Here is a 19,983-nt window from a genome sequence, read left to right as displayed (position 1 = left end):
TAGGAGAGGAAGCAGCAGGGGCTATTAGCACTGCCCTTCTAGGTGCAGAGGCAGGTGTGAGACACACAGTCCTATCACAGCATGCACAAGGATGGACTTGTAAGTCACCGTTTGTTCACACTGGAGAGAAGGCACTGCCCAGCCTGTTACCCCAATCTCTTCCTGTTTCAGATTTCTAACAAATAAGAAAACTTTCTATCAAATAAGAAAAAATGTACATTTTCTTAGTAGAAGGTATAGAAGGTATAGAAATTGACTAAAATCTGTGTCATTACAGATTTTAGTCAATCATTCAATGGATTGCATTGACATGAATCCATCATTAGTACGTATTTGCTCTATTGGGCATCTCCTGCTGTTGAGGGACCCTCCTTGAAAGAGCTACCACTTCAAAGGGCTCCAAGGAACGTGCAGTTTTTTGTGAGTTGTTCAAGTCCCCACCGTAATAGTGAATAGGTCTTTTGTAGTGTATTTGAATCTGCAAATTCACACAGTGAATTCTGTGAATCAAAAAGCAGATTCACTGCTATTTTCTCAAATTGCAGCTTTCTTTGTGGCTTCCTCTGAATTGAAATAAATCCATATCATGGGTCATAAAAACCAAATCACAAAGGGGAACGTACAACTGGGAAATAAGCCTAGAAAGAATTGGCAATATCACTGGCAATCAAAAATGTAAATTAAAATAATTAATTTCCACTTTTGCCTATGAGAGTAATAAAAATGTATTAGTCTTTCAGCCACCCAGTGCTGGTTAGGTGTGGTGAAATTGCCATTCTCATATTGTTGGTGGCACTGGAAATGGATACAGCTCATTTATAAGTCAATTTTACTCAAATCCAAAAAGTTGCTTATGCTTTTTAATTAAATAACTATTCCAAGAGATCTGTGTGATGCATGAAACAAAGCACTTTTCATGGAGAGAAATGTCTCTTAGGATTAATTGTGAGTGAAAAGTAAATATCCAACAAAAAGATACAGAGAATTATAGGTTGATATAGCCTGCTCTGTGGAATATAATTCAGCTGCGAACATGACAGTCCTGAAGACCAAATGGCAACAGAAAGAATGCTTATGTCAAAATGTGATGTGTTCACTTAATGTGCCTGATTATTGCAGCCATGTAAAATGTGTGTACATGCACATATGCATGTGTATATATGCATATACTTAAAAGCTCCTAAATACTAACAGTTTTTGGGCTAGAAGTTCTGCAGTTGTTTATAATGACTAATGGTTTTCTTTTCTCCACAATCTAATTTTTCTGTGAATTCGCTTTTGTAATTTTTAAAGAAAATATTCCAAAAGAGAAAAATAATGCCTACCACCATCACATCATCTCTCTCCTTTTTGTTTCTGCTCCCTGGTGGACTTACTCCTTCCTGCTTATCTATCCCCTACATGCTACTTTTTAAAAATCTCTGGACTTTTGGAAAGCAAACTACTTTTCATTTCAAATAAGACTTCTTAAATTTTAAGAGGTTTTAAAAGGAAGTTTAAAATTATAATGGTAAAACCTGCTAATGGGGGAAAAGGGAAGGCAATATTTGGGTATAAAGTGGAAATGAAAATACTTCTCAGGCCTGCCTGTGGCACAATCCTCCCTACCCCTACCCCAGCCCCAGTGGCCCCATATCCCTGTACCTGCCTTCATAGGGAACAGTTATTCACAGTGGTTTAGTGTTTATGCTGCTGATCTTTTTCTATGTGTTTACGTAGATCTGCAGACATTATTACATGCACGAGGTCATATGATGTGTGTGTGTGTGTGTGTTTAACATTTTATTCCTTGTAAGGGAAGTTGAACACAATATGCAAAGTTTGTCGGCCAGCATTTGGGACAGTATCTGGGAATTCTGTCTTCCCTTTCTGGCTGGGTGCCAAAACTGAGTCCTACTGCCACTGCTACCTGTCTCTTAGGGAACATTCTTTAAGGCGTGACAGAATTAACAGCACATCATTCTTTTTTTAGTTCTCATCCATCTTGCCAGTTTATGAAAATAACAAGCTTGAAGGAATAAGAGTCTCCTCATTTATAAAATGGATCTAATACCTGTGCCTTGTGTTGGTGTGTTCTATTGGCTGCCACCTCATGTGGTCTGATATTATTATCAATAAAGATATCACTGTTTTTCAAATTGATGTTTCTACCTTATTTGCAGTTAGTGGCTAAAGGTATCAGCCAATTTAGGACATTTGAATAAAAAAATGTATATGCAGCTCTATATTACTTTTAGTGGTGAAACATTTTCTTCAGGATTCACAGGAGATTGAAGTGTGTGCCTCTTACCCCAGGGAATGGCCCAAGTTAGAAATGTCTTGTTATAATGTGACACAGACAAATCTCGTTAGTTTCTGCAAAGCTGCTGTTGATTTGAAGACTGGAATGTCTTGGTCTGTAGGCACTGATAGAAACCATTCAACACATTTCAAAGGAAGTTTCTAAATCAGTGGCGACTCCACCATGCAAGTGTAAAGAGATGGCTCTTGTGTCTCCTCCCTCTGTTCTATCCCTTCTGTGATCCAGGAGAAAAAAGCTGTGGTTCGTGGCTGGAAGATGTGAAGTACACACTCTCCCTGTTATGTGAAGTGCACCCTCCGTTTTCCCTAAGAAGGGTGAGGAAAGGAACCGACCTTCTAGGCCTTTAGGAGCCGTGATGGGCCATGGCCCCTTTAGATAACTGGGCTTGTCATTGGATCCAGGAGGGTTGTTTTTCCAGGCAGGGTTTTAAGTGGCTTAGGCCCTGTGGCAATCAACCTCATGAAGTGTGGACATCAACAATAAATCCGTAATTCACACAGTAGCCATTTGTCCATGGCTTGGGGCCTACTTGTTATGTAACAAATGGATGTACACCTGGCAAACCCCATTAGGCCAGAGAACTGGTCTCATTTCACCTTGATCGCTAGAATGCCGAGTCAAAGGATGTGGAAGGAGGCTGTGGTTTATTCAGGGCTGCGGTGTTCCTGATTTTCTGTGTATAAGGACACCACAGCTGCAGTTGTTGCAAGGACATTGTGGGGGAAAATGGAGCCGTGTGAAGAGACATTTGAATAGTAGTTCATGGAATTATTCATTAAACATCACTGAAGACCTATGCATGCCAGGGAGACAAAGACTCATGTGCATCCTCCACAATTGCTTCCAGGAGAAGAGTGGGCAGGGGAGCCTGCGTCAGGAGACAGAAACAGCAGAGGGACCTCTGGAATCCCAAGTGCTGCATTTGGGATTCCCAGGGATTGGGGGGTCAGAAAACCTTGGGTGCTCAGCCCTGCCACTCTGTGTCCCATCATCTCACTGCAGTCAAAACTGTCGAAGTCCGTTCTGGTCAACAGAGAGTAGGCACCTCAAGTTTGGCAGATCTCAAGACACCTGGATTCCAATCTGGCTGTGTCATCTTGGGCAAGTCCTTCACTTTTCCACCCTCAGTTTCTTCATCTGTAAAATGGGGATCAGAATCTTTGCCTGGTTAAATAGGATCAAGCATGACAGGACTGACCAGGAAGGTGCCGTGATCTCTTTGCTTAGTCCCTGACTCACTTTGGGAAGCCTCTCCTTTTCAGGTTTCTTCCCGTTGATTCGTGCACTGTGGTGAAGTGGAGAGATTGTGGGCTTTGAAGGCGCAAAGTCCAGGTTTCGGATAGAGTCTCGGAGGCCTCATTTCAAACCCCAGTTCTACCACTTACTAGCTGGGTGACTTTGAGCAAACAAATTGATCTGAATCTTGGTTTTCTCTGTAAAATGGGGCATACGTGCCTCTGGAAGAACTGGGGAGACTAAATGAGGTAACATGTGGAAGACCTTGGCAGGGCGCTGGTGATATGCCTCTTGTTGGGGACTGACTATCTCTGGTCACACTGCTTCCTGCTATGAAGGTCATGTTGACATAAAGCCAAGTTTTGAGCATGACATGTCCTAGAAGGATAGTGATAGGGAATAAGAGCCCCAAATCTCATCCGAACCACCCTGCCTGTGTGCTAGCAGTGGATCAGCTACAGAAAGAAGCTGCGGGCTGCGTGGCTCCTGCCTGCAGGCCCATGCTGACACTGGCGGTGAAGTGACTCGCCTGCTATGAGCCACAGCTCTGGTCAAAGCAAGCTCTCCTTCTGTCATCATGACCATCTCTGTCCTCAGACCACAAATCTTCCCCATCATGGCCTGTTCCCCCTGCCCTAAGCTCTAGTTCACTCAGGAGGGCCTGCAGGTAGTGCTGCTAAAATGCCATGGTCCCCTGGTTTGCAAACCCCTGCAGTATGAGGAACAAGGACCCTGTTAAATCGTGCTTTTAAATGGAGCCGCGGCTACTCTGGACAGGTTCCTGGGGAGACTTTGTGTATGAGGTAAGGATGTCTGCCCCAGATCCTGCCTGGATCAGCCAGCCCCCTTGGAGGCCTTACTCCCAAGCAATGAAATGGTGGGAAGTGGTAGAACTACGCACCCCCAGCCTCAGGGACAAAGTGACTCCCTTCCTCTGCTAATGTCTTTACGGGGCTACCTAATTTCACTGGGCAGGAAAATTTGCTGTCTTGATGAGCTGGAGTTTTTTTGTGGATTTGAAATGTATATGGCTCTTTCTTCCAAGGAAGGGAAGCCCTTTCTCACAGTGTCAACCAACTTGCTCAGACCACAGCAGGTCCACACAGGGAGCCGGGGTGGCGCTCCAGGCCACTAGGGTCTCGACCCAGGCTGCTCTGGTCAAGTCCATGGTTCCCCTTCTGCTTGGACCCTGGGAGAGTGCAGCAGCTGTGTCAGGAAGTGAGGGGGCTCTTGCTCTGTACCTGGATCCACACCTGGATCAAGTTTGGGTTCTGCCAGTTGCCAGCTCTGGCCTTAAGGTGAATCTTAAGCTCTCAGGGTCTCTAAGGTGCCATCTGTAAAACAGAGTCAATAACACTTCCCAGATAGGATTGTTGTGGGATTAAATATGAGATGACCTATTTAAAGAGTTAACACAACGCCTGGCTGCAGCCATTGCTCAGCAAGTGAGAGCTGTTACCATCTCCCCCTCCAGGCCTGTGTCTTCCTGGCTGGTATCACTGGGCAAGCCTCTTAACCTCTGTGAGCTTGGTTCTCTCATTCGTGGACTAGGGGGTCTTTTTCTCAGCCCCGCTAACCACTAACAAGGCCACACCTGACACTGGCATCCAGGCCCCCTGGGCTGACTGAGACCACCTTGCAGGCCACCACTGACATGCACAGAGAGGGTTGGTTATTGGTGCTGAGTAAATCCTTCCACCATCCTTTCTAATGAATTATTTTTGATCCTCAGAACTTTGTCAGCGAGCAAGAACAATGCCAGGAGGTCTGGAGAAAACGTGTCATCAGTGCATTTCTAAAATCGCCAGCAATGGTGAGTTACAGCTCTGAGAAATTCCCTGGTTTTGTAGGATTGAGGGGTCTGGGATCACCCGATGAGCTAAAGCTGGAGTGGATCATATGAGTGGGCTGTGCTTGGTATGGGGTGGCCCCAGAGTGGTAGAGCTGGGGAAGACAGCGTCCGGCCCTCGGTTGGCTGCCTTCTCCTTCCATTCCTTACCTGTTCATCTTTAGCTTTCCATAGGTCACTGTATGTGTTTTCCATGTAATACATGTTTGAAAAATATGTGTGTGAACGGAGTCACTGCTATTACAGTCCGTGTATAATGGCAGCCGTGCTGGGCAACACAGCAGGGCAATGTGACACTTGGGACCTGGGTAGCTTTCCCTTACTCCTACCTCAACCTGTCTCCTTACTAAATTGGACTTTCCCCCACTATCACCTCCTGGGGTCCTTTCTGTCCAGTGGGGCTGGACCATATTACAGAAGGCCCAGTCTGTCTTGTATTTGGAATATCCCAAAAGTGATCCCAAAATCAGATCCCAGGCCTTGGGGGTCCCTGGGATGAAAGCTTTTACATCATGGTGAGATGTATGGTCTAACTTTTACAGATGAAATGTGAATAAAGGGAACATTGTGGGAAGCCTTAAGCAACTCATGTCCAGGCACTAATATCAGGAAGCTGCAGTCAGGGGGTAGTGGCGGACTAAGGTAGAGGGTCAGCAGAACAAGGGGCTGACAGACGGGTGCCTGGACACCTTTCCTTACCTGTACTTACCATGTCCTAGCACACACTGTCCACCTCCCACCTCTCCTCCCATGATGTTTCCCGCACTGCTGCATGCCAGCACCTCCAGCAGTGCCTGACCCACAGTAGGAGCTCAATAAATAGGCACTGGCTGACTAAGCAGGTAAATGAGTGAAGAGCCAGCTCCCAGATACAACTGACCTTCTCCATTCGCCGCTTCTCCATTTGCTTAGGAGAATGCCCACCTCATTCTCCTAAGGCACAGCCCTGACATTTTACTCCCAGGGACAGCCCTAAGGGCCACCCCCCTTTCATCCCTGGAGCACACCTACTGCTGTGGGGGCCAGAGTGGGACAGTGGTGCTGGAGCCCCTGCCCAGGGCCTCTGAGGCTCTGGCAGGATGAAAACTCATAGGTTTCCTGCTGGCAGGGAAAGGAGACACTATCAGCTATATTGTTGCTCTATATCTTCGGGAAATTAGTTACCACCACCTCCCCCAACACACATCCTACCTGTTTATGCGACAGAAGTGCTGATGGCAACACCAGGTTGGCAAGAGAGGAGGTATTATGCTCAGGGTTTCCCAGAAAAAGGGATGTTTCCTGGCTGCACTGTAAATCTGCAGGTCAAGGTCTAGGCCAACCTTGGCCTAATGCTGGCCTCCTTGATTGTTGAGATTTCTGCCTTCGTTGTGTGAATAACTCCGTCTTCAGCCAGCACAACCTCCTAATTGTTCTTGCTGCCTCTTGTCCATCCCCTCAGCACCTCCTCCGGGGAGGTCCTTCACTGCACAGTGACTCCCCATTCCTGCAGAATAAAAGTGAAGCTTCTGCTCTCTTGTGAAACCCTTTGTCATTTGGTCCCTGTTTACCTCTTGAATCACTCCTTCTTCTTCCCTTCTCACTCTGGAAAATCCAGCCAGACAAAAACATTTTAGGTTTCCTAAGAACACCAGCTTCTGTTTTCCCCCTGGGCCTTCCAACATGTGTTTCTTTGCCTAGACTTCTATTTCCTCCCACCTGCCCCCTCAGACAAAGGTTGGATCAGGCAAGAATCATCAATAGACACTAAATCTAAGAGGAAATTTTGATGACAAGCAGTAATTGGTTGCAAGGGAGGAATAAAATAGTAATCATACAGTGGAGAAAGTGGGCCACACTTTGGGGTTTAAAATGAACATTACCACTGAGGGACAGGTGGCCGTCACCTATGCAGTAATCCAGCCAAGAATGCACAGCCTTTATCCAAACACAAGGGAACATCTGTCAAATACAAGGTGAAGAATGTTCTACTAAAAAAGAGCAGAGAGGACTGTATTCTTCAAAAATGTCAACATCCTAGAAAACAAAACAAAAAGGGCTTATGAGAATGTTCTAGATTTGAGGGAGGTCTCAATCCATTTTGTGCTGCTATAACAGAATACCACAGACTAGGTAATTTATAACAAACAGAAACTTGTTGGCTTATCATTCTGGAAGCTGAGAATTCCAAGAATGAGAGGCCGGCAGCTGGGGAGGGTCTTCTTGCGTCGTCCCATGGAGGAAGGCAGCACGTGGGTGAGAGAGAAAGGGCTGAACTCCGCCTTTTATAGTGAACCCACTCCAGTGATGACGTGAACCCATTTACTCTGCTCCCAGGGCCTGATCACCTCTCATATAAGCTCCACTTCCTAACACTTTTGCATTGGGGATTGAGTTTCCAACACATGAACTTTGGGGGACACATTCAAACCATAGCAAGCAAAGGAGACATGACAACAAAATGCAATACTTCACCCTAGATTGGAGCCAAGGGCTTTATTAGGTCATCAACATTGGAATATGGATGGCAGATTAAAATATTATATCAATGTACATTTAAGAAACTGCGACTGTACTAAGGTACTATATTAATAAGAGAATATCCCCAGGAAATGCACACTGGGATTATTTCCAACTAAAAAAATTAAAAACTTGAAAAGCATGCAGACAGAAACCTGAGTGGCAAGTATCTGAATGTTTGCTCTATTACTCAAACATTTATATGAATGTTTAAGAATTTTCATAATTAATGTCTTTTAGAATTTAAGCTGGGAAAAATTGGCCTCCTTGGCGTGATCCCAGAACTGATAAAATAGTACATAGACGCAAATGCATATACTATAGTGTTTTCCTTTCAAGTGACTTCTAAATTTACTTCTTTCTGGTTTTCTACATTTTCCACATTTCCTATAAAGCTACATATTTATGTATTTAGAAAATAAAAGTTTTGGCCGGTGCAGTGGCTCACGCCTGTAATCCCAACACTTTTGTAGACCAAGGCGGGCAGATCACGACGTCAAGAGATCGAGACTATCCTGCAACATGGTGAAACCCCGTCTCTAGTAAAAATACAAAAAAAATTAGCCAGGTGTGGTGGCACGTGACTGTATTCCCAGCTACTCGGGAGGCTGGGGCAGGAGAATGGCTTGAACCCGGGAGGTGGAGGTTGCAGTGAGCTGAGATCACACCACTGCACACTCCAGCCTGGTGACAGAGTGAGACTCCATCTCAAAAAAAAAAAAAAAGAAAAAAAAAGAAAAGTTTTATTTTTATTTTATTTTATGTTTTAAGAACAATCTTCAGATATCCCCCTTAGATTGGTTGGTGCTGTCCCTATCCACATGTGGAGTTTGCTAAGTGGTGGCAGCCTCAGAGGAGGGGCTTGTTTATCTGGGCCTTCATCCAGGGAGTAGGGTGGTCTCTGTGCTCTCAGACCCCAGCAAGCCACCTGGGGGAGCTTTCTGTAGCTCTCCTGGGCCACTGTGCAGCCCTGGCTCTCAGCCTCCCCAACTGGCACTGTCTCTCTGTCAAGCTCTCTGCTGCAGAACGTTTGCTTCCCTGCAGCCTGCTGCCACCCTAAAGGATCACTTTCATCACCCATCACCAGACAGCAGTGAAATCTTGATGAATACATGTGCAGCGTGTGCAGGGCTCCAGCCCTCATAGGATAACTCAATTAAATGGACAAGTGCAGTGAACCCAGGTCATTGCACCTGTCAGGGGGTCCTGGGAAGTCCCCTTCAACTCCACTTGGAGACAGCAGCAGAGAAGGGCCCAGCCAAGTCCATGTTCAAGGGGGACACCAGGAGAAAGACCTTCTGCTCAGGCCTGGATGAAGGAACCGTGACTCTAGGTGGTGTTTGCAGCCCCTCAGCGATGAGAGAAATTTACGCAACTCAACATACTAAACAGGGAGTGGTAGATTTTATTCTACAATTCTGGCCAGGAGAAATAGCACATTAATTTATTTTTAATGTACTTTTAAAACTTTAAAACTTCTTCCTCTTTAAATAAAATTAATTTGACCCTGAGCTCCTACTTGCCAGAGTACCAGGAAAATCAATGCTGGGCTTTGTGAGTCACACAAGAATTCAAGTGTGGGAGTTGGAGAGGAGGAATCACGTTTTCCTCTTTTGGGGGTCTGGGGCAGGGTGTGCTTTTGCTCTGTGGTAAGCCATTATTTCCTCTACAGACCCTTTGTGCAATGTTTAAAAGGTGGCCCCCAGCAGTGGTAGCTTCCAGGACACAGTTTAGGAGTAGACGGTGCTTTTGTTGGAAGAAAAGTGTGCTTCTCTTCCAAGCGAGAGGATTTCCAACCTTCACTCAGCCTTGTAGCCTCACACAGGCCCTCTCTTCTCTGCACAAACCACACAGCAGCACGCTCTGTCCTTGCTATCAGGTCAGCACCAGTGTCAAGCTTGAGATGTCGGGGTCTTTACGAGCCTGGGGTCCTGGTGTCACCCCCCTGGGTGCTTCTAGTAGCAATTCCTTTTGGACACTGCAAGGAAGGGGCCACCAACCCGAGGTTCCACCCTCAGCAGCCCCCTCTTCATTGCTCCTCCTCTTTGGGGAACTCCCCTGCATCCCTTTTTATTGGGACAGTCCCATAGAATTGCTCTTGGTGGGCTTCAAGGAGCACAAGGTTGCCCTGTCTTTTCAGGGATCAGAGAAAGAGATGGCAACATCAGTACTGTGGAAGGGTCCAATATTTCTTACTAACTCGTCCTGTTACATGAACAACTGAAAATCTCAAAAGCAGGCAGTGGAGGTGGTTTTAGAAACCCATACTCCAGTTCATTCCCCTGGCACATTAAATGCAGTGAATTCTGAACCAAATACATCCTTTCCCTAAAGCCCCTCCTCTTTCTGTCCCTCACATTTCTGTCAGTGCGTCCACCATTCTTGTCACCCGAGCACTGCACTTCAGTCATTCTTTACTCCCTTATTCCCTTCATTCCCACACCTAATGGGTGCTCAAGGCACTGCTGGAGCCTCAAAATTGCTCTCCAGGCTGAGTTATGCAACAGCCACTTCGCTGGTCTCTTCACTCCCAGAGCCACCCCCTTTAGTCCCCATTTTCTCCAAAGGTTCAGCTTTGATTATGCCGCTTTCCATTTGCAAATCCTACAGCTCTCTTTGTCTTCCTAATAAAATCCAAATACCCTTATGCAAAACAGAAATGCCCTCTCTTCTGACTCTCTAGTTTCCATCTGATCTCTCCTTTCTTTGTTATGATGGATGATGGAAACTTAGCTCCATTTCATGATTCGCCACTCCCCCAAACCACTCTGAGTGTCTCTGTCTCTCAAATGCTTTTTTGTTTCCTCTGGGTTTTTTTCCTTTGACTGAAAAGCCATCTCCCCACAACTCAGCCTGTCAAAAATCCTATGCATCCATCAACACCCAGTACCAATATCACCTCCTCCTTGAGGCCTTCTTTGATTTCCTGGGGACTCTTTCCTCCTCTAGGCTTCCTCACTGCGTTGTGTGCTACCCCTGCTGGTCCCTTCCACACACTGATTTGTACTGTCCCTTGGGTGCACATCTCATCTCCCTTAAGAGGTGGTGAGGTCTGCATTGCCGAGGCTTCTCATGCTCACTTTGCATCTACCCAAACTTTGGTTGAATGCAAGAATGAATAGCTGAATATCTAAGAAGTTCATCTCTGTTCAAAGTGGATTAAGTGCTAATAAAAATACCCCCTCATGCAAATTGCTATTGGCTGTGGCCTCTGGGGATTAGTGGGTGGCTGTGGCAATGCAGGGTGCTGGTGCAGGGCTGGAGAAGAGGGGTGGGTGGAAACATGAGGCAGAGGCAGAATGACTGAACATACCAGGAGAGGGCAGAAGTGGTCTGGGTGACTGGGGTTTGGGCACCATGACAGATACAGGGAGGTGGAGATGGCAGTTTGGAAAGAGGAGTTTAGCTGGAGTTTCTCTTCCCGCACTCTTTGCCAGTTGCCTTCTGGGTATTTGATAGCTCAGTGGAGCCCCGAAGGATGGTGTTGCAGAGACAAACTGCTGGGTCCCGGTCTCAGTTTCTACACTAAACTAAGCAAAATATCTGGGGATATATTAATGCTTGCTATTCATAGGAAACAGACTCCAGAGATCCTTGAGAACAGACCAAAAGCTACCCACTTTTCCTACCAAGATTACCCATTTAAAAATGCATTGAATTCTCCCGGCTACCTATTTTGACTGATAACCGGATGGCAGCATATCTTTAACACCTGCTACCGTGCCGCTCCCTTTGACAATCACGGGCAGCAGCAATCAGCAGTTGTGAGAGCAGCCCACCCTGAAATGCACTGCAAGACGGGAGTGAGGATCCGAAGCCAGCAACCCAAAAGCCACCCTGAGGAGGGCACCCTTCCCAGTAGTCTGTCTTTTCCCAAACTTCAGTAAGTCAGGAATCAGCTTATCTGTGTTCTTGGCATGAAGAATGACTTGACTCCAACGTTTTGAGTCTAATATCCTCCCACTATTGCTCTAATTTTGAATTATTTTCTCCTTTAGGACCCTAAAGTTGAGTTTTTGTCTGCTGCTCAGCTCTTTCAAACTGACTTTCTTTCTTTTTTTTTTTTTTTTTTTTTTTTTGAGATGGAGTCTCGCTCTGTCGCCCAGGCTGGAGTGCAGTGGCGCAATCTCGGCTCACTGCAAGCTCCGCCTCCCAGGTTCCCGCCATTCTCCTGCCTCAGCCTCTCCGAGTAGCTGGGACTACAGGCACCCGCCACCACGCCCGGCTAATTTTTTTGTATTTTTAGTAGAGACGGGGTTTCACCGTGGTCTCAATCTGTTGACCTCGTGATCCGCCCGCCTCAGCCTCCCAAAGTGCTGGGATTACAAGCGTGAGCCACCGCGCCCGGCCTCAAACTGACTTTCTAGATGGAGACCCTCATAGTATCAGAAGCCAGAATGTGGCACTCTGAGTTGCACTGGAATTGGTGCTCAATAGACCAGAAGGCAGGACAGTATTAACTAGTGGTGGTCACTGCTGTCAAGCCGGTGCCATCGCAACAGCGGCATCACCGGGAAGCTCAGCCTCTGTTCCAGAGAGCTCGAAAGACTGAGGAGTGGGTAACCAGATGCCCCAGGAGGCAGGGGGATCAGGTGAGAGTGGGGATCATGGCTTGGGTGTCCTTATTAGGACCGAGTGGTAAAGAAGGCCTCGTGCTGGTAACTGCTGATGACTTCCATCCCAGTGGATCCTACAACCTAGCCCAACCCCAGCACCTCACACCACGCTGAGCACACGGCTCTAGGAAGCCCCTGAAGATTCTCTAGCCAGCTTACAGAAACAGGCTACTTCACGATCACCTGGGAGTTGCTTTTATTTTATTTTATTGAGATGGGGTCTTGCACTGTTGCCCAGGTTGAAGTGCAGAGACAGGATCACGGCTCACTATAGACTTGAACTCCTGGGTTCAAGCGATCCTTCCATCTCAGCCAGCCTCCCCTGTAGCCGGGACCACAGGCGCACCACCACACCTGGCTAATTTTTGTATTTTTTGTAGACAGGGTTTTGCCATGTTGCCCAGGCGGGTTTCAAACTTCTGGGCTCAAGAGATCCACCTGCTTCAGGCTTCCAAAATGCTGGAAATACAGGTGTGAGCAACCACGCCAGGGTGGGAGTTGCTTTTAAATGCAGATTCCCAGGTGCCATTTGTACTGATCCTGGTTTGTGAGATCTAGAGCGGCCATTGAGACCCTGAGAGTCATGGCTCTGAGGTGCAGGGAGCAAGAGTGAGCCTCATTAGACTTCCAGCAAGAGTGAGTCTCATCAGACCTCGAGCAAGAGTGAACCTCTTTAGACCTAGACCTCGAGCAAGAGTGAGCCTCATTAGACCTCGAGCAAGTGTGAGCCTCTTTAGACCTAGAGTGGTGATCCGGAGAAGCGGACTCACTGGATGAAGCCAGGGCACAGCCTGAGAACAGGGCCAGGGAGTAAGGCCGCATCCACATGGGAGTTAAGGTGTAGAACAGTCTCATCTCTGCTCAGAGACCATGAGAACCACAGTGTATACCTCACCTGTTGTTTTCTCGATTCTTCATTTGATTCCGAAGTGGGGGTGAAATAAAGGGGAAGCCTGGGTCTCCTTCCATCAGCAATGGAAAATAATAATAGTAATGATAATGGCCAGCATTTATCAGTGTTTATTATGTGCCAGACCCTGCGTTTAGTGCCTTACACAGATTGTGCGGATTATGACATTTGATGATTTTGACAAGCCTGTTAGGAAAGTCTTGTAATCGTGCCCATGTTTGCAATGAGGACATTGAAACCTCAGAGGTTGAGTCCTGCAGTCCATGCTGCAGGTAATGAGGAGAGGAATGGGCTGTGACTCAGTGACTCAGGTGGCTTGGCTGCATGGCTGCAGGTGGTGAGTCTTTACAGCCTCCTCCAGGGGGTCATTTAAGAATGTTCTGACCCTGGGCATCTCTCTCAGCCCGGCTGGGAGGTAGTGAAGAGGAGGTAGGATTTTACCTCTCCACTCTTAGGGCTTTTCAGCTGGGCCTGAGAATTAAACTCACATAAGACAGATTAACAGGAGAAAAGCACACTAATTTAGTGCAAGTTTTACATGACACAAGAGCCTTTATAAGAAGTGGAAACCCAAAGAAATAGCAAAACCCAAATGCTTTTATACGTGGCTGAGCAAAGAGAGGTAACTGTAGAAAAGGAACCAAACTATGTGGGGAGGCTAAGGAAAGATAAGAGTGATTTTGACAAGATCTGTACAGAATTCTCTTGGTCTCAACGTCCCATCCTTGATGATAAGAATGGTGCTTTCCTTTGGTATAGGGAGGACATCCTCTATGTGGGGCTTTTATTTCCTACTTTTAAGAAGGAAAAGGGGAGGGTCAGGGTACTCTTCTTCCATCGGCTATTTTTAAAGTGCCTTTAGCTCCAAATAACCCTTATGCCACAGCTCAGAGTTTGGGGCGGCATATTCTGCCACCCTTCAGTAGGAAGCGTGGGTGGCAGGTGCCTCCTTGGGGACTGCTCCATTTCTTTGTGTCACTCACCGCCTGGATTATATATGTGGCCAGGTGGCACCATCTGCCTCAAGCTTGCAGCACAGGGAAAGATTTTCCAGGATGCCGATCACTTTTTATCATCCTTGTAACAAGCTCCAAGGTCAAAAATGCAGAATGGGATTCATCAACCCCTTGACTTTCTATCCTTTGCCAGCAAGAAATTTCTTCCTTGACCCCCACTCTAAGTTGAGAATTAAAACAGATGTGGCTAGATTAACTGAAATTCTAATTCACCACACCTGCCAGCAGCACTGTGTCACCCGTGACCAGCAGGGCCCCGGAGCAAAACAAAAATGCAAAGCACCTTGTTCAAAAAGCAGGAAAGAAGCACTGTTCAAGGGACTAAAATATAAAAAGCTTTTTCCTTTCTTCTGCAGTCTCTCTTTTGGACTTTTTATTTGCTATTTAATGTCATTTTTAAGTAGGGGGAAATCAAAAGGTGTAATTATTAGTACATATTTTACCATTCATCTTAATATTGTATAATGCCAGTTTTAAATGCAACTGTAAGAGCATTTAACTCATATGTTGAGTCACTGAAATGACACAACTTGTTTTTAATAGCTCTTATTTTGTTTTTACCGGAACATTGGAAACATCGTACAAAACTAACAAGTCTTCATTTTGCTTCTTGATATGGGTGCATTCTACCCACATTCTCCACCTTCTGCTCACAGATAGGTGAGGAAGTTCTGAGAGGAAAAGGTATACTAATTTAGGGGTCAGAAAGGGGTTGGTGGAGTTCCTTGGTTGTTCCTGTTTCTTAGAACATCATTGCCTTCTGTCTGCATCTGAAGCAAGTTCTGGTTCAAATGGAAGTAAATCTTTTCAGGACTGTCAGCCCCCTGCTCACTCAGCTGAAGACACAACACGCTTTCCTCATATTGGGCCTGAGTCCTGTGGAGTAAATGTGAATACTGGCGGTGAAGAGCAGCAGACACGAGCATTTCACAGGCTCCCTCTGCTCACACGTATTCCTCACTGTCCTGTCCAACTTCACTTACAATACACGATTTCGAGATAAATTTATTTAGAATTTCAAGATGGCAACAGAAGAGCGTCAGACCAGATGCTTGGGGCCGTTAAGCTGCACGCCTTTGAAGCTGGCTCTGGTGATAGCGTTATATCCAACTCAGGGGTGGTTTGAGGGGAGGAGTGGAAATTGGGGCAAATCACTCTGCATGCCTGCCCCCATCTACATTTCCTAGAGGTGAAGGTCAAGATGGGTATGGAGGGCAAATTCTGGGGTCTCTTTGAGAGAGGGGCAGCACCCTGCCCTGTGCACCCTACCCGCTGTGGGTAGCAAGATCAGAGCTGGCGTTTGGTGGTGTGCACGTGAGGCTCTTGGCCAGAGGCACTTGCAGCCTTAGAGCTCTTCTCTAGAAAAGACAAATTCCCAGATAAATCCTAGATCTTTGACAATTCAAAAGCACAAAGGACCTTGCAGATTAAGCCAGGTACAGTGGGCTCTGTATAAATACAGAAAGCCCAACTCAAGCTGGCTAAAGTAATAAAGGGGATTTATTGGCTCCTATAAATGGCAAGTCCAGAAGTAGTTTAGCATCAAGGGTGGTGTGATTCCATGGGTGATGAATGTCACTGAGGACCCAGTTTCTTTTTACCTCTTCTATTGCCTCTCAGGGCGTTGTTCTCATTCGCAGGCTGGCTTCCCCTCATGATGGCAAGAAGGCTGCCAGCCACCCCCAGAGTAATTCAGTTCCTCACCAGTGGCCAGGGAGGGAGAAACCTTGTTTCTGGAAGTTCTGTCAGCAGAGTGAGAAAGCTTTTTCCTGACTCTCAGTAAATCTCCCAATATAAGTCATGAGCCCATCCACTAATAATGTATCTGGTAAGTGGGGCTCTGCTGGTTAATTGAGGGTGAAACTTCATGCCCTTTTCTATGTCCAGGGTGGGATCAGCTTCTGCCAGAGCACATAAACGGCACAGGAGAATGGGGAGGCAGGGAGGTGGGGGTATCCGAAAATAATTGAGGTGATGACCTAGAGAGGAAGGAGTAGATGCTACAGAAGCTACCACGACATTCACTCAGAGATCCTCTGCTCTCATCATGACAACAGGACTCAACAGAAAGCACAGATGTATGATGCTGTCAAGACTCTGACAGTGGGAACTGGGGGGCAGGCCTACCCAAGAGGCATTCAAATTCACACTTTCAAAAAAAAAAATGCTGGCCAAGCAAAACCTATATCTGCAGTCTGGAGAACAGATGAGGAAACCAAGAAACAAAGCAGGGAAGTAATTGCCTAATCACAAAAGTTGCCATACACTGAGGTCCTCGTGCATACATCTGTCACCACCTTTTACAGAAGAGGAAAACGGCTTCAGGATGTCAACAAATTTGCCCAAAGCCACATGGCCAGTGAGTGACAGAGCCAGGATTTGGACCCAAGCCTGTGTAGCCCCTATTCCTCTGTTCTTTCCCAATGTCTAAAAGTTGAATTGGTGGCATTAAAAGAAAGAAAAACCCCAAGCCAGTTCAAAGCTCTATTATACTGTGTGTCAGCAAGAAGTTTTAGGAGCCCATCTAATGTCATGGGCTGTGGAATATATAACCAAGTGAATGGAAAGGGAAAAAGATTTTGTGAAGCAAATACTTTAAGTGATAAAGTGAGTTGTCAGTGAATTTTATCCAGGGAAGAGAAGAACCATCTGCCCTGAGTACAGGCGCCCAGGAAGCACAGGGTGAATCCTGCCTGGCTCAGTGGATGCCAGCAGCTTCTGGCATCCTGGCACGGGCACAGTGGCAGTTTATAAACTCCTTTTCCATAAGCTGTCAGACTTGGAGAGGTCCTGCAGGATATCTGGGCCTTGGCATCGGCAAAGTGATCACGAGAGATGTTCAGCTCTCTGAGAAATGCAAGTCTTGGCTTGCATCCACTGTGTGGGAGCCCCAGGCGAGCTGTGACCTTCTCCTCCTGTCTGCTGACTTGCCACTGGAGAGAAAGTCAGGTTTCACAGGATGCTTAAGAAACTGCAGTGAAGAGGAAATGCAGGGGTCTGTGTGTTTCTAACCCAGTGCCTGCCCCTTCTCCTTGCAGCCTGCTTCGTTGTTGTGCTCTGCGCTTTCCTGGCTCTGCCGCTGTCCATGACCTTCATAGGTAAGCTGCCTGCCGAGCTGCTGGGCGCCACAGGTCAGCCAGGTTGGGGCATGGACCCGAGGCATATAATCTTTAAACATTAAATATGTGTTTAAGAAGAACTGGCCAGCCCAATGATTCCCAGACACCTATGTGCCATCTCAGAATGACTTGGTGAAGATTTAAAAAATACACATTCCTGGGCCCCACCCTGGGAGATATCAATGCAGTATAGCTGGGTGGGGACAGACACTCTGTTTTAGAAATCTGTCCCCAGATAGTTCTGATCCCTCTAGCCCAAGTTTGGGAGTGACTGGGCTAGAGGTTTCCCAAAGTCCCTTCCCAGTTCCTATGTTCCCTTGTGGAAGCAGGTTGCAAGCGATACAAAAAAATGCACCTGGCGCTAGGTGTCGTATGGGCACTCCATACATTTTTTTTGCTGAATGAATGAATAAATATTTCCATAAATCACATATATTAAACAACCTCATAATCCAGAAGTGTGACGTCTAGCGAAGGTCAGGGGAGGGGCAGGATGGGGGAAGCTCCTTAAGTAGCTAAAAATTGTTATCACGTATCAGTGAAATTAGTCTCATGCTCCTGAACATTGCTAATGGGAGCCCCGTGTACGACCTAGCTACCCCTATTTACCTAGAAGCCCAGCATGGCCGGGCACGGTGGCTCACGCCTGTAATCCCAGCACTTAGTGGGGCTGAGGCAGGCTGACTGCTTGAGCCCAGGAGTTTGAGACTAGCCTGGGCAACATAGTGAGACCTTGTCTCTATCAAAAAATGCAAGTCTTGACTTAAAAATTAGCTGGGTGTGGTTGCATGTGCCTGTAGTCCCAGCTACTCGGGAGATTGAGGTGGGATGATCGTGCTATTATGCCTCCAGCCCGGGCAACAAGACGGAGACCCTGTCTCCAAAAAAAAAAAAAACAAAAAAAACAAAAACAAAAAAGAAGCAGCTCAGCAGGCCCAGTGTTCTAGGTCCAAGCTCACAGCATATTGGAGCAGAAAGTAAAAGAGCATAGCAGTTGTTGCAAAACAGCAGCAACAAAACACCCAATACCCTAATTGCTTAATAGGTAGGAGGCTTCCTTCTGAAGTGATGAAAATGTTTTCGAACTAGATGGAGGTGGTAGTTGCACAACATTGTGAATCCACTAAATGCCACTGAATTATTCACTTTAAAATGGTTTATTTTGTTATGTAAGTTTCACCCTGCCACCCCTGCTAAAGCCACAATACTAAAAATGGAAACAAAAACAGTATCGTTAGATCTGTAAGACATGAAAGCTAACAGCCTGACAGGAAATAAAAAAGAAGATAAGATTTTAAGGTTTGCAGAGAACTGAAACAGCCAAGTAGTCTGGGATCATTTAGTGTAAGAGTGAACAGTTCAATCACTTCAGCAGGCCCTGGTGGTATGATTATTTCAGTGCAATTCAAAAATTAACATTTATTATATGGCTCTGTTCTTCCAAGAAGAGTTCACAAGATGTTAGGCATACCTTGCTTAGAAAGTCAGGAATACTCTCCAGAGGGCATTCTATGCAAAATCTGTAAGGTAAGAGAACCCTAGCCTTTGGACCCTGTGGCTAGTTATCTTTCTTTTTCTTTTCTTTTGAGACAGGGTCTTACTCTATTGCCCAGGCTGGAGTGCAGTGGAGTGATCTCGGCTCACTGCAACCTCTGCCTACCCGGCTCAAGCGATTCTTGTGCCTCAGCCTCCCAAGTAGCTGGGATTACAGGCACCCGCCACCATGCCTGGCTAATTTATGTATTTTTAGTAGAGACAGGGTTTCACCATGTTGGCCAGGCTGGTCTTGAACTCCTGACCTCAAGTGATCTGCCCGCCTCGGCCTCCCAAAGCGCTGGGATTACAGGCATGAGCCACTGCACCCAGCCAGTTATCTTTCAAATGAACTTAACTGCAACAATTCATCCACCAATAAGGCTGCATAAAAGAGGCAAGACCCCACAAGCCAATTCCCACGGATAGTACATTAAAATCACCACATCCACTGCAGAAAGAGGGTTTTGGAGGTGTTATTGCTTCTAGAGCAATATTGGTTATAGAGTTTGTGTTTGGGGTGATGAAAACATTTTGGAAATAGATAGTGGCGATAGTTGCACAAGATGATGCATGTAATTATGCCGATGAATTGTACACTTAAAAATGGTTAAAATGGCAATTTTTGTTGAGATATTTTATCACAATAACAAATATTTTAAAAATCACTACATCTGGTAGTTGTTATCAACTGAACTAGGGAGAGATCTAAAGCCAAAAAGAATAATTGTGATTCTGCAGATCAGACAAGAAAGAAAATCTAGAGTTAAGGTAAGTCCTAAGCAGTACGTGAGAACACAGGGGAAAGATGGCTTTTATTAAATTTATTAGGATCGTTTTAAGCCATCTGTGCACTGATTGACTCTCCTGTGAACAGCAGCTGTTTTTATTCACTGGGAATGA

The 19,983-nt window shown here is 46.1% G+C and overlaps 1 protein-coding gene across 2 annotated transcripts in view; it reads left to right on the top strand.

The window, feature by feature from the left end:
- Positions 1-19,983, top strand: part of TMEM272 (transmembrane protein 272) — a 117,993-nt gene that overhangs the window by 90,694 nt on the left and 7,316 nt on the right. Inside the window, exons 2-3 of one of the 2 annotated variants that reach the window (XM_030813437.1) lie at positions 5,271-5,351; positions 17,467-17,526. In XM_030813437.1, the coding sequence (XP_030669297.1) occupies positions 5,294-5,351; positions 17,467-17,526 (118 nt within the window). In that variant the 5' untranslated portion in view covers positions 5,271-5,293. The remainder of the gene's footprint in view (positions 1-5,270; positions 5,352-17,466; positions 17,527-19,983) is intronic. The other variant, XM_030813436.1, reaches the window with a different exon arrangement.

Source organism: Nomascus leucogenys, chromosome 5 (genome assembly GCF_006542625.1).
Source record: "Nomascus leucogenys isolate Asia chromosome 5, Asia_NLE_v1, whole genome shotgun sequence".
NCBI lineage: Eukaryota > Metazoa > Chordata > Mammalia > Primates > Hylobatidae > Nomascus > Nomascus leucogenys.
The sequence above is the reverse complement of the archived record's forward strand: the minus strand, read 5'-3'. Positions and strand labels throughout refer to the sequence as shown.